The sequence below is a fragment of the Anabrus simplex genome, chromosome 2, assembly GCF_040414725.1.
Source record: "Anabrus simplex isolate iqAnaSimp1 chromosome 2, ASM4041472v1, whole genome shotgun sequence".
Taxonomy (NCBI): domain Eukaryota; kingdom Metazoa; phylum Arthropoda; class Insecta; order Orthoptera; family Tettigoniidae; genus Anabrus; species Anabrus simplex.
In genome coordinates this window covers 971248002-971263224 of record NC_090266.1, presented here as the reverse complement: position 1 = coordinate 971263224, position 15223 = coordinate 971248002, and the positions used below count along the sequence as shown (strand labels likewise).

Here is a 15223-nt window from a genome sequence, read left to right as displayed (position 1 = left end):
CAGCCCCCGCAATTGACTAGCATCAAAATGGGAAACCATGGAAAACCATCTTCAGGACTGCCGACAATGGGGCTCCAACCCACTATCTCCTAAATGCAAGCCGATAGGTACGTGACCCAAATCAGGGGACCACTTGCTCGGTCCCCAGGAATTAACCTGGTACAGATTCAATTTTGGTGTTGGCTGACTGAAAGTCAGGGCCACGTCACTCTCCAGAAGTGGAAATCTTGTTTCTAATTTTTTTTTACTTCCTAGTGGCGAAATGAACACACGTCCTCACAGGCAAACAAAGCATGCCCTTACCACCTTGACTAGGCAGCCTCTACTTTCTGCAAAACTTCTGGACGAAATGTAAAACAACACTTTATATCCTTAATAATTGATACAACAGAACTAAAGTTAGTATGAGGCATTGCCTTAGGATGGATTAAGAGCACATAAACTTGACCTAGAGATGCTTATAACCTTAAAGCTTGTAGGAGCTCCATGTTTGAGACTTTACTCGAGGTAGAATGATTAGGAAGCTTGAGGATGGAGTGTGACAAGTCTAGCTGAAGAGTTTCGTAATCACGATCATGGAAAGCCTTCAAAACGACAGATGTAGCTGTATAATGGACCAGTGGAGGTCCAGTACATTCTCCCAACAGCCAAAAGGAATAGATTTCAGACAGCAAGTAGCATTACACAATAAGTGCAAAGAGACATAGGACTCTAGAGTGGTGCAGTTTACCAAATTCAGAAGACTACAGAAAAGGGGACTGTTAACCTGATAACCAGAATGATGTGCCCTATTAACATCTGCCCATTGGAGAAGCTGTTTACAGTAGTACTTACAGGGAAGACAAGGACTGGACAGCAGAACATAGGGAAAAACAATTTACTGATAAAAATAGACTTGCCCCAGCAGTGACTCTGGATGTCAGTTAATCTGGCAAGAGGTTGGAACATGGTGTTGTCCTGCAAACATTACTTAAAGGGAGAGATAAGGCAGTGGAAGAATTCTCATCTTGGGAGGCAGAATGCAGGATGGACATATGGAGCTTTAGATATTGGAACACAATACTGTAACTAGCAAATATTAACTTACTGCAATGAAATCATTCTTCCTTGTGTGCATTTATTCAGAGGTTCTACTGACTCCAAACTTCTGTTCATGGGCGACAATGCTATGGTACACCACACTGTAGCTCTTAATTAGCCAAGATATACACGGATGGATTGACTTGCTTCTTCTCCTAATTTCAAACTTATAGCATATGTGAGAACATTGGGGGAGGAAGCTTGGCAGCATATAAATATTCACAGGAGAATTCACAATCAGCTGAAGATGGTGGTGAAAGGGGAATGGCCCATGCCATCACAAGAACACCTGAATAACCTCATCCAAAGTATGTAGACACAATGCAATGCATGCACAGCCATAAGAGGTGACCATATCCCCTACTGACGACTGCTGCTTCCATTCCCTTCACGCCACATAATTTTTCAGGTCAAAACTCACTTTACAGTCACCTGAATTTGAACCTTAACATACATAATGAAAATACATGAACTAATGAAAACATATACCAATAACTAATTCAAATACAAGTACAGTATGTTACTGATATGGAGTAGACAACAAAGACATAACTGATCAGGCTTTCACAGCCAATATCCAACTCTATGCGAGAAAACTTATAGGACTACATAGAATGAGACCAAAAGGAGATTGAATGCAATGTAGGAGACAGGCCTACCAAATTTTAACTGCTGGAGCATTTCAAGTGTGGTTTTCTTACAATGGTAAAATAGAAATATACAACCAACATATATTCAAGCTTTGGTGAGATTCCTTCAGTTACCATCCAGTCTTACACAAAAAAAGGAAGTCTGTTCACACATCAAATTGTTCCTATTTCACCCACAATCCAGGCTCGTTCTAGAGTATGGGAGTACATATTATTCATAAACTAAGGAGAAACCCTGATAATACGCACCTGCTTAACTCTTAAATTCCCTGCGTGTCCATACGGACACGTATGTAATATCATCCTAATTCTTCATTGGTAACTTTTGTCTTTAACAATTTGGGTTGGTAACAATTCAAACTGGAAAGGGAAAGTTGAATCTATCTAATGATTTATTTTCTGTTGCTGGTTCATTGTTGAGTGGCAGTTATGAGCTTCTGAGTTGGGAGTTTAAACTTTGATGTGGAAATGATGGACATTGACCACATAGTAAGTAGCTTTCTTAGTTCATATTTGTTTAAGTTTCTTATTTAGTTGTTTGTGGCAGTATAAAACATTGTAGTTATTACAGGCTATGTGCCTAAATGGCAAATTATCAATTAGTCCAGTGTTCAGGACATCTTTTATCCTACTGTGTCCATATGAACATGGTGGGCAGATGTAGAGTAACAAATTCTATTCATTGCAGTTGTGTTATATGCATAACATGTATTCGGTCATAAATATAACAGCACATATCGTCGCTGGAAAGGTAAAAGGTTGTATTCCACAAAGCTCTTCCTATCAATTATTCTCCTTAAGACTGGTCACGCCTCCCAGCCACATATGGATACGCAGTCCATCAGAACAATGTCTGTTGTGTTCGTTTTCCTATGTCGACGATTAAACGAAAATGAACCTTACATGCATTGTACACTAGGAGTGCGTAAATACATAATGCAAACGTACATTCCTACAGTACAGTACTGTAAGGTTCAGTTTCCTTTACACATGGGCATAGGAAAATGAACACAAAATTTGTTCTGATGGACTGCATATCCATACGTGGCTGGGAGGCGTGACCAGTCTTAAGGAGAATAATTGATAGGAAGAGCTTTGTGGAATACAACCTTTTACCTTTCCAGCGACGATATAATAATATAAATGTTATTATTACTATTATCATGAACATGACTGAGTACTACTGAAGTACTGTACTACTGTTCTATTATCTCCGTAGGTCGCTGTCAAGGATATTAAATTCTGATCCAACAGTTCAGGAGGCTATCGACATTCTCTTCAAAGAAGATGACAGTTCCCCAGAAACAGATACAGTGTTCATAGCACCTCTTGATCCAACAATTTTGACGGATGAAGATTCAGGGGATGAGGATGGAGGTATACCTGACAACCTGAATTCTCGGCAACTTCGTTCTCAAGCAGAAGTGAGACTAGTTGACAAGGAAGTGGAAACTGAGCCACGGAACCTTGATTACTTGACCAAACACAGGCAGAAACAGTGGGTAGATGGTGATTTAGAGTGTAATCTTAGGACATTTCCTGATCCTGACTTAGTATTTATTGTGCAAAAATCCCAGTTCAGATTTTTGAAGAATTCGTTGATGATGACATTGTTAAATTATTAGTTGAAGAGTCAAACAACTATGCTGTTTTCAAAAACTGTCCAAATCCGTTGATAACTTGTGAAGAAATGCGTTGCTTCCTTGGCATCCTTATTTTAAGTGGTTGCAACCCTCTCCCTAGTAAAAGATTATATTGGGATTCTAAGTATGATACAAGAAACGAGTTTGTAACGAATGCTATGAGAAGAAACGGATTTGAACAAATCCTTCGGTTCCTCCACTGTATAGACAGCAACAAAATTGATCTAAATGACAAGCTGTGGAAACTTAGACCTCTCCTTGACAAAATACAACTAAAATGCAGATAACACTTTGTCCCTGAACAGCAGCTGTCTTACGATGAGTTGATGATAAAATATTTTGGGTGTAATTCTCTCAAACAATTTAATAGGGGCAAACCAATCCGGTTTAGCTAAAAGGCATGGTGTTTATGCACAACGTCTGGATACTTGGTTAATTTTTCTATATATCAAGGAAAGTGTCGCCATCCCAACACCGAATATGAGACCCACTTTGGAAAGGCAGTCATGCCGTTGATTCAAATGATCGATGACTTCAGTATTGAAATGAAAAGGTTGCCCTTCCTGTTTTTCTTTGATAACCTGTTTACAGGTTTTGACCTGTTGTCATTTCTACGTTAAGAAGGATATGGTGGAACAAGTACAATTAGGGAAAACAGGATTCCCAAAACCTGTCCTTTACCTCCCAATAAAAGTATGATCACGAAAGAGAGGGGACATTTTGAACAGTCTCTGTGTAAGGACGATGGGGTTCTAGTAGTAAAATGGGTGGATAACTCTGTTGTGGCCGTGACATCAACCTGCGCTGGTGTACATCTATTGTCTTCAGGAAAGAGATATTCGGCAAAAGATAAACAGTTTATCTGCATTGAACGTCCTGATATGATTGGAGGATACAAGTTTATGGATGGCGTGGACCGAATGGATCAGAATACTGGCATGTAGAGAATAAACATTAGAAATAAGAAATGGTACTGGCAGATTCTGTCGTGGCTCATTGATGTACCGGTCCAAAATGCTTGGCAGTTGAAAAGGCAAGGAGGAGTCAGACTAAACCAACTAGATTTCAGGCGAGAAATTGTACTAACGTACTTGAATCGATACAAGAATCCCATTAGTGCAACAGGAAGGCCATCTGCCGGCTTAAGTTCCACATCTAAGAAGCGAGTTCCAAGCGACATCAGGTATGATGGCTACAAACACTACATTGTGAAGGTTGAAAAGAAGAGGTGTAGGAGCGTGCTGTGCAAAAACATCATTGGCTGTACGCACCAAATGCGGTAAATGTAATGTTGGACTCTGATGTTTGGCGAAGTACCGTGAATACCAATGAACTGACTGTATGTATGACAGATCTTCAATGCAGGCAGCAAGAAGTTAACTAATATCTTCTATCAATGATTATTTGATTTTACAATAATAAGGAACTCTCAGAATACAGATAAAATCGATTGTTTCTGCCAACAATGTCTCTCTGGTGCAATATTTTCACAATCTCGTGTGATAAATTTATACCAGGAAATCTGTATGATACTTAGAATCAATCCAGGGTAACTCATGATTAACATGATATAGTGACTATCCAAGTGCCCAGTGTGTCCATATGGACACGTTCAATTTCACCAATTCTGTGCAATAACTTTTTAAATAACTTATTTTTAAGTTGTTTTAGATGCATTTGAAGTTACTTATCCCAAAACATTACAGAAAAATTCAAATAAAATAATCTGGGCAGTTAAGGGTTAATACACCATCCCGCAAAATACGAGTCCTTTCTCAGCTCCACGCACATCTCGTATATAAATAAAGCCTTTTAAAAATTATCCGATATATAGCACTCGAATCCTGCCTATTATGCTTCATTTACAACTGTGAGGTTCTTCAGTACAACAAAACCAATTTATTTTATCGTGATTTACTTTCAATAGACTGAAGAACCACGAGGTTATGGATTAACTAACACCGAAGCTGAAAAGAAATAACAAACAACTATAACAAAATAACATATCATGTTTCATTCATGGAATGCTACATTTTCAAATAATTTTCGGAAATGCTTGAAAGAAAAATTTTCATTACTAAAGGCTCTGTCAAACAGGAAGCGGACTGTGCATGTGGACTGGCCGCTTTCGTCAACGCAGACTGTGTACACTGTGATATTACATCATCCTGGTCAAACAGAAGGCAGCCTACCGCAGCGGACCACACTAGTTCGCAGCAGACTGGCGGACAGTTGTACATTTTCAGAGTTCACGCGGCCAACACAGAACAATGTCTCCAGAAGATACGGAGAAATTAATTGATATAGTTTGCGTGGTCATGAACACTTGTACGACGCGCGGAATGTCAATTACAAAGATCACAAATAGTCTCATGGTTCTAATGTCATCATCCCTTGGTCGCCTCTTATGACAGGCAGAGGATACTGTGGGTGTATTCTTCGTCTGTGTCCCCCACCCACAGGAGTTGCTGGATATTTGATTAAAACAACAAAATGATAACACCAGTTCAAGAAAGGAAAAAAAAAATGAGTTGGTACGCACTTGATTGCGAGTGCTTTCACACTGGTTCGCCCTGACTTGTCCACATTCTATTTGACTACCTCAGTCCGCAACAACCTGCAATCATTTCGTCCGTGTGGACAGTCCGCTTCCTGTTTGACAGAGCCTTAACTTGTTCTAGCTAGGGTCAATAATCTGTAAAGAATCCCACACTTTACTTGCTGGTCTTGCAAAGCAATAGTCCCATTACCTGCACTCTTTAAACCAATACCCTTGCATAGAACATAACTGTGACTACCGTGTTGTTACCCCTCTCTCTTACATTCCTTAATTCCAGACAATTTTTCTAATCAGTTTGATGTTGTTCTGTGCGATTAAAACGATAAACCCACTTCAAAAGTTCATGAGTTATTTGAAATCATAGAATATCAAGCTGGTACCAAAGCTGAGGATGAAGGGGTTGAAGAAGATGAATTGGTTTCCACGCAGCAAGATGACCTTGCAGATATGCAAGTCATATGACAATTTATCTGCGTTTCTGATTATATTTCAACAAGTGTAAATTCACAGTTAATTTGTATAGAAAATGTTATTATTCACTGCTCTGGTTCAAGTAAGAGACAGGCTAATGTGCTCATTCCCCACAAGAATGATACGCAGTAGGGCTATGTCATTAATAGGTCTAGTGTTGTGGGCTGGTTCGAGGTCCACTCAACCTACATGAAAACAAATTAGGAGCTATCCGATGGTGAGATAACAGCCCTGGTCTAGAAAGCCAAGAATAATGGCAGAGAGGATTTGTCATTCAGACGAATCTGCAGGTCTTCGGGTCGTTTGGTAGGCCAAGACCTGTCAGGGCTAGAGTGCCATGAATTTTGCTTGCTTGTTGTAAAACATAAATACTGTATAAAATCTAGTAGAATTTACAATTATGGGTGGTGTGAATAAAAAATGAGTTTAAGTGAGTGAGCGTGTGCTCACTGAGTGTCTCCCTGCCGATGAGCTTCCACTCCACATTTGCGGTGAATAAAAATGTAGAGCGGAAGCACACCGTAAACTCGAGTATCTGAACAGCCACTCAGTGTCACTGATCAAGGTCGTGCATGTGCCGTGTATATAACACTTCGATGACTTCCGGATAGTTCAATGCTCAACACGGCAGAACACAATGTGGAATTCCAGTCCCCTTTTATCTCCATTTTGCCGGGCTGAGTGACTCGGACGGTTAAGGTGCTGGCCTTCTAACCCCAACTTGGCAGGTTCGATCCCGGCTCAGTCCGGTGGTATTTGAAGGTGCTCAAATACGACAGCCCCGTGTCGGTAGATTTACTGGCACGTAAAAGAACTCCTGCGGGACTGAATTCCGGCACCTCGGCGTCTCCGAAAACCTTAAAAAGTAGTTAGTGGGACGTAAAGCAAATAACATTATTATTATCTCCATTTTAAAGGAACATACAATTCTGTTTTCAAAGTCACAGTTACAGGATAAGAAGCACAAGAAAACAAGTGCAATAAATGAAGTTCAGTGTAACTACTTGCTAAATTTAACTTAAATACTTCTGCCCAACAACTGTTGGTAAAACATGACAAAACGTGAAAACAAGACTGAAATATAAAGTAGAATTAAAGCATTCTGGAAACAAACCCATATCGTTAAAACAATGAGAGAAGCGGCTGATGAATCTAATGCAGGGGGAGAATAACCCTACCATCGGCCATCGGAAAGGTAGGAAATCATAGCCTAAAATTACGACATTAATAAATTGAGGAAAATAGTACAACATAAATAACAAAAATTAATTATGATGAAAATAGTATATTGACAATTGAATGTATTTTTAAAGAGCCAGATCTGCAGAAGTTGTCATCCCTTCGACTTCCAACAGAGGCGTCATAACTCTGCAAACATCGGAGTTCCTCCAAATTTGGGAGTTATAGACAGAGTCAGGCCGTGATACATCTATACTGGTTGAACTCTTCCTTTTCATTGCAAGTGGCCTGTACATTAATGCTAGGGACGCTTTTCTGTAAATGTAGTCATTCCCATGAACGTGTGGCTTCTGAATTTGTACACGAGTACAGTCTATAGCTCCGACAGCATAAGGGAAGCTAAAAATGTTCTTGCCACTTAGCCTGTGCTTCCTGAATCTAAGCAACATTTGTTGGAATTTTATCTGATAATCTGCTTTAATTTCTATTCATGTCAAAACCTGTGAAAATGTTTTTGGCACAGTGCTTCGAGATGTCTTCACCAACTCCACTATGAAACCCAGGATCACCAACATTACGCAATAAGATTTTCATTTTTTCTTTGTTAGTGTACCACCTCTTGTTTCTTTGGAGTGTCCAAGGAAATGCTCCGCTACCGGTAACTATACAGCAAGTTCCCTATTGGACCTATATAACACTTTGTAATCAAGTTGAGACGATTCTCTGCAAAGTTTATGAAATTTTCTTTTCCAATTAACCACCGCCATAAATTCTGCGATGCTGTTGAACTTGACACTATAATTTGGAGTCGCCTACTGAATTAGCTCAAGGAAACATGAGCAGGCGCTTACCGGAATGAGTGCCTGCTTTACCTTTTTCACCAGAAATCTGGAGCGCACACTCTGCTACTCGAGCGAGTGGAGTGTGTGCTCAAGGTCACAGGTCATCTGTAACTGACTGCTACCGACCGGCGGTTTTTACTCAATTCACCTCATTGCGAGTGCCTGCTTTAAATTCGCGAGTAAAGTGTGCGTGGTCATTTTTATTCACACCACCCATTGTGTATCTGTGGACTAAACATGAAAGCCCTGGCTCCAGGAAATGTTGGCATTCAATACCCATATCCATAAACCTGTAAATGCCTGCAACAAAAGGAGACCTTCATCAGCTGGTGAGAAGTGCCATGCTTTCACTTTTCATCAGAATCCATCAGTCTTCAATTTTGCTTTGTGCCGAGTGCATGTTGTGATTTAGAATAAAGTATGACATTCTCTTTCCGACTGTGTGATACTAATTAATCTCATTCTGATGAAGTAGAACCTGCTCCTATACTTCGACCTCCTTCACAAAGAGCTCCAATATACTGTAAAATTGTAATAATTTAGTGATTTGAAGAGGTGCTAAGTTGCATAAACAAATGGTGAAGATGGTGAAGAAATGTTAAAAGTTGTCTTTACAACATTCTGGAAAGTGGGGGTGTTAAAAGGGGGAGCAATTTTAATCAATTAACACTGAAGGGAACAGAAGTGGGGCAAATACTGTACAAAGCATTTCACAAATTGGTTTCAATACAGCAGAAGTTCAGTACTATCCCCCCCAACAGAGTGCGAAAGCACAAAGGACGATGTTCTGTACAAGGAGGAGGAGGTCGCCAGACAATGCTAACAACTGTTGTAAACACAGATCGTGAGGTGAAGATAATTTTCCACCACTGATTTTTTTTTTTTTTTTTTTTTTTTTTTTTTTTTTTACAGCACAAAGGATAAAACTTAGTTCAGGTATAGTCCGTGCACCTTTTAACGATATTTCTTTGAACAAGGAGGAGGAGTAAGGAGGGAGCTCTTGCGGTTCCAACAACTGTATCATACACACATTAGGCCTATATAACATTTCTCGATGCGAATCTTGTTCCCAGCATGAATTCTATAGTTTGGCTTTGTTAGTACTAGTATGTAAAGTGTACGCCAGATGTCACACAGCGATTCATAGTTTGTGTTTCAAAGGTTGGCAATACGAATCTCGAAGATACCCGAGATAGACCTATTCAGCACTAGGGTGTCCATGTATCGCTAAAAGGTGCATGTACGGTATGTGTGTGTTAAATCACCACTGGTTTATCTTCAGCATATATGCAGAGCAAAGAATGACCTGGAGGACAATATTGAACTTCTACCTTAAATACTAAATCAAATGCCCATAAAAAAAAGAAAATGAACACAATTAAGTATGAACATGTTTGACAGGATCAATACAATCAGGAATAAATATTTATTTTGAAACTATTGGAATAAAATGCATAGGGCCTAGGCATAGAATTTAGCCTATATTTGCTGCAATGTATCAGAATCTAGTTGAGTGAGTGTTTAAGTTAAAGGATATTACAAAGAATTTGAATTTAAATCTATAAAATGGAAATTTTGAAGTAACTTTTACGGGTTCATTCAATTTGAACAGTAACAATCAATGATATTAATTATGCTTGCTTGTTGTTTTAAGGGGCCTAACATCGAAGGTCATCGGCCCAATATTAATTACGATAAATTCATCTATCTACATAAAATAACATGTCCCGACTGACTGATTCATCATCAGTTAGCCAAATCTACTGGACATAAAGGAATGAAATTTTGGGTAGGCCTATACATTTATATTACAGTGTAGGTACTCACTAAGGGAGGCTTTTTGGATATTCCATCGCTAAGGGGGTGAAAAGGGAGGGTGAATTTTTAAATTTCAAAAACTTAACAGTTTAAAGACCAATGATTGGTATTTCAAATCTCCTTTAAAAAAGAAAGACACATATTTTTCTTTTTTTGTTTTTGAAAAATTCACTTGAGGTGAAAAATAAGTGAAATATGGGGTTGAATCATATTTATGAGGATACTTATATCTCAAAAACTGAAGATGTTACAGATGTGAAAAATGGTATTTGGAAAACTACCTCACTCCTCATTTCCCTAGTATGCCTCTTCAGTGATGCCTAGGCCATTTATGACACGTGATGGCGGAGCTGTTGAGGATCCAACCAGCCTTCGGGCTGAGGACTAAACATACATACAATCTCCTTTACAAATAAATAAACATGTACTATCTGCGCACTTTTTAGCGATAGATTTGTGTACGGGTTTGAGGAGTAAGGAGGGAGCTCTTCCGGTTCCGTTAGTACTGCCAACTGAATGGAAATTAAATCTGAATTGAATCGATAATATGTTCGATCGATAAGAATTTTCTAAACCTTTGTTATTTTAAGCCAACAACTGTGTCACACACACATTATATAACATTATATAATATTTCTCGATGCGAATCTTATTCCTAGAGTGAATTCTATAGTTTGGCTTTGCTGTGTAAATAACAACAGTACTAGTACGTAAAGTGTACGCCAGACGTCGCACAGCGATGCATAAGCGATTCATAGTTTGTGTTTCAAAGATTGCCAGTACGAATCTCGAAGATTGCCGAGGTCGACTGCTTCAGCACTAGGGTGTAAATCTATCGCTAAAAAGTGCACAGGTAGTACTTTTGTTTTCGGAAAATCCATTTGGGGCGAGAGGGTAAAGAAGTGAAAATGGGGTAATATTTAAAATGAGTAGGCCTATATCTCAAAAAATGAACATGTTACAGACATAAAAATTGGAATTTGGAATCTCCTTAAAAAATAAACACACAAAACTGATGGTATGTATACCAGACAATGTTGTAGGAATAATTATAACATGAAATTATATATAATAACAATAATAAAGGTTATGATCTTCTTGTCATAATATGATGTCTAAGTTGACTTAGGATCTCAGGCAAAGAAGTAGGCCTATATCTGGAAATGATAGTCAGAATTAGGAATGAATAAATATACAGGAAAGAAATGAAAAAGGACAAAAATTATTTATGAGACTCAACCTCTAATGTCTGATGTAAAACAAGACCTGACTTGCTGGAGGAAGCAGGCAGACTACGTAAACAAAGGAGTGGGTGGAGAACAAGCACTGACTTCCTGTAGGAAGCAGGCAATGTGAACAAAGGAGTAGATACAGGGAGGAAGAGAGTGGGTAAACAAGGGGGAGAGGGGACAAGGAGAGAAGGGGTGTCTAAAGTGAGGCTGAAGAATGTGGAAAGAAAGACGGCTGCTGAGAGAGGAATTTAAAGAAATTATAAAAGAAAGAATTATTTTTATCTAACGCATAATTACTAAAGAGAGGAATATAATCTAAATTAAATTTCAGAGAAATCAAACATTTTATTTGACCCCTTCTCTCCTTGTCCCCTCCCCTCCCTTGTTTAGCCCCTCCTTCTCCTTATCTACTCCTTTGTTCACACTGCCTGCTTCCTACAACAAGTCAGTACTTGTTCCTGATCCACTCCTTTGTTTACATGGTCTGCCTCGTTGCCTACGCTATAATACAAGGCCTTGAAATGCACTCGTGGATATGGGTTGCTTCCTAGTTCACCATTCAGCCGCTAGGATCGCGGTCTTGCCCCCTTGTATTCGCATGGCCGTATATGTCAATAAGTAAAATAAATCCTAAATAAAAAGAACTGAATGTTTTTGCGAGTATTGACAGTACCTTATTTATAGAGCGATGCTGCATTGGCTTGGATATGTCATTGAAGTTTCAAAACTTTCCTTCTGAGGGGCTTCTTATCAAGTTTCAAAACTTTCTCTCTTCTACTTGAGTGGCTCAAAGCAATGTTGTCTAACAGAGGTCTCAGAAATTTTCATAGTAAAAAAAAGAGGTGGTTTGTCGCCTTTACACTTTCCACACTTAATTTCACTGTTGAACATGTCTTTCGAAAAAATAAACGTACACCTTTTAGTAACTCTCTTCGGGACAAGTACTGCGTAGCGGAAGTGACAAATTCCGTCGTTCACTGCAGAAGTGCCACAGACGATTTTCGGTATCTGAGGGCTCCTCGATCTTGAAAACGAATAAGACACAATGTTGGACTTTGAGTAGCTGGAGAACAGATATGTTCTAAACAGCCTTTACACACTGTTTTTTCTTTTGCCACACGAAGCATAATGTCATTGTATTCCACAGCTACAGCTAGAGGCTTCACGTCGCACCGACACAGATAGGTCTTATGGCGATGATGGGATAGGAAAGGCCTAGGAGTTGGAAGGAAGCGGCCGTGGCCTTAATTAAGGTACAGCCCCAGCATTTGCCTGGTGTGAAAATGGGAAACCACGGAAAACCATCTTCAGGGCTGCCGATAGTGGGATTCGAACCTACTATCTCCCGGATGCAAGCTCACAGCCGCGCGCCTCTACGAGCACGGCCAACTCGCCCAGTCCATTGTATTCCGCTTGGCGTCTTAGGTAGCTGAAGAAGAGCTCGATGTCATAGCTCGTTAGGTTCCTCGTCAATGCATAATGGAAATGTATACTTATGAGGTATTTTACGCAGGCCACAGTGGACTGGGTAGTCAAGATCTATGCCTGATACATTTCTCTCATGAATCTTTCTTACTTTCTCTGAATGCATTTTAAGTTTCTTAATATATGACAGGAAATCATAAATTAACCAATTGAGGAGTTCATCTTCAGTACTAAAAGATGCTTTTTTTTTTTTTTTTTTTTTTTTTTTTTTTTTTTTTTTTTGCTAGTGACTTTACATCGCACCGACACAGATAGGTCTTATGGCGACGAAAGTCTGAGATATTAAATCATTCTTCACATAACAAGAAAATTTGAACTTCACTACAAAAAATGTATTTGTTCCTAAACTAGTCACCTGAGGGATGGTACCAGTAGCCTATAACAGGTACAAATTTCAGTTAATCACAGCAGAACTGTTCTGGATAAGATAGTGATATATATGCTTTTTCCGCAGCCTCCAGTTTCCCTTGTCATTTTAATTTCCAAATGCTTCATTCTAAGTACATTGTATCTTGAACGACCATAGGTTCAGAGAAAAAGAAGCAATGATAAATGGATATAAAAGTAGCTTTTCATAAACAAATCACCTCAACCAAAACAAGATAGACCAAGGTTCGCGTACTATACAATTTCAAACGTACCACAGTCTAGTCTCTTAATTGTCATGTGGAGTTCGAGTGTTAAAAAGCATTGCAACAGTAGCCTATTATCCCCTGAAAAAATGGTGTACCCTAGTTTAGTCCACATATTTGGGTAGGCCTAAGTACTATAGTAATTTATTAAACATATATATAATTAAATAAGTTCAGAATAAAGACTTCTATCACATAGATTACTTCTTACCTTAACCTTGGGGTCATTGCTGTTGATTACAACATCATACCCTTTGTTTAAAACCAAAAAATGTTCACTTTTATGCAGTATTATCAAATCTTGCACTGCCGGCAGATTACGTCTTCTTAGAATAGTGTTAGATATCCACTGCCACACAGCACCGCAGAATCTATGCAGGTAACTCCAAATCATCACTTTCTATCACAAGCATTTAAACAAACATTATCATCATCATCATTCTATCACATTATTCATAACAGATCACGGAGGGAGGAAAATGGAACTTCATAATTCCTGCAGATAATGAAACCATGATCTCATAGTGCTTCCAAGAAAACAATATTTTCCTCCTCCCTACTTGTGTAATTGTTAGGATATGAAATTCCAAAGTTTTCTTGGGGAGTGATAAAGCCAATTTTTTATATAAAGGCTAAAGGAAGGCATTTATACAAGTGGAGGCACATGCTTCCACTAGTGCACCGTCACTGCATTGTCCTACATAAGAGGCCTGCAGTGCGCACTAAACGCAAGCGCCTTTGAAAGGTGTAGCCCACTGTTACACCGGGACGAAACGCTCGTAATTTCACGACTGGAAAATCCTAAAATGCCAATAATGTTTATCACTACACAGAATCAATTAGTTCTTTACTTTCTATTTCTCTGAAGCGATCAATGTTTTAAAGAATCATGAATGCCTAAGTTGCTAACTGCACAAACTTAGTACAAGACCAACGTCATTTATAACTTTGCAATTCGCCTCAGAATCATAGTGAAAAACCACAACCATCAACTTTGGCTTCTCTAAACATTACCATAACCTCTCTCAACGCAGTCGATTATTAAGATTTGTCTTAATTTTCACAAGCAATCGAGTCGCAACCTTTAACTAATCCGATATTACCGATTTGCACACTGAAACACGGAGTATAGTAAAAATAAAACTCATTGATACAGATCATAAAATTGAATTCACTGTGAACGCCATGATACGACAAGACATCTTCAGTGAAGGACGAACTAATCGTTCCCATTTGAGAATACATCTCCGTATAAATGCACTGTTATCCATTAAACAATTTAACACACACATAACCATCGTATTCCAAACGAGCGGTCATGACAGGTTTTCGACTGTCCAATTAAACTAACTACAAACAAAGATACCGTAGTGCTTTCGTTCAGGCTAGCCAACTGAAAACCCTTACCAACAAGCTAGAAACAAATACACTATAGAGCAGAGCCATCTACAATTCAAACAACAAGATACGCTTGGCAACGCTGTACCTATCTGTCAAACGAAGGCTGAGAGAAAAGGGGGTGTGTCCGATATCAAATGACAACCAAGACCAAGGAGCTAGAAATAGGACTATAGAGTGGCTACTGGACCGTCATGTGGTAAGCGATCAAACCAAAGTGTACCATTTGCCAC

At 39.0% G+C, this 15223-nt stretch overlaps 1 protein-coding gene across 4 annotated transcripts in view; it reads right to left on the bottom strand.

Annotated features, from left to right (window-relative positions):
* LOC136864581 (RNA pseudouridylate synthase domain-containing protein 1) overlaps nt 1-14933 on the bottom strand; it is an 81386-nt gene extending 66453 nt beyond the window's left edge. For all 4 annotated transcript variants that reach the window (XR_011017846.1, XR_011017847.1, XM_068226349.1 and 1 more), the window contains exon 1: nt 13804-14933. Coding sequence is in view for 2 of the 4 variants with exons in the window: in XM_068226349.1 (XP_068082450.1) it covers nt 13804-13986 (183 nt within the window). In the remaining 2 variants the exon portion in view is untranslated. The remainder of the gene's footprint in view (nt 1-13803) is intronic.
* Nucleotides 14934-15223: the final 290 nt, after the last annotated feature.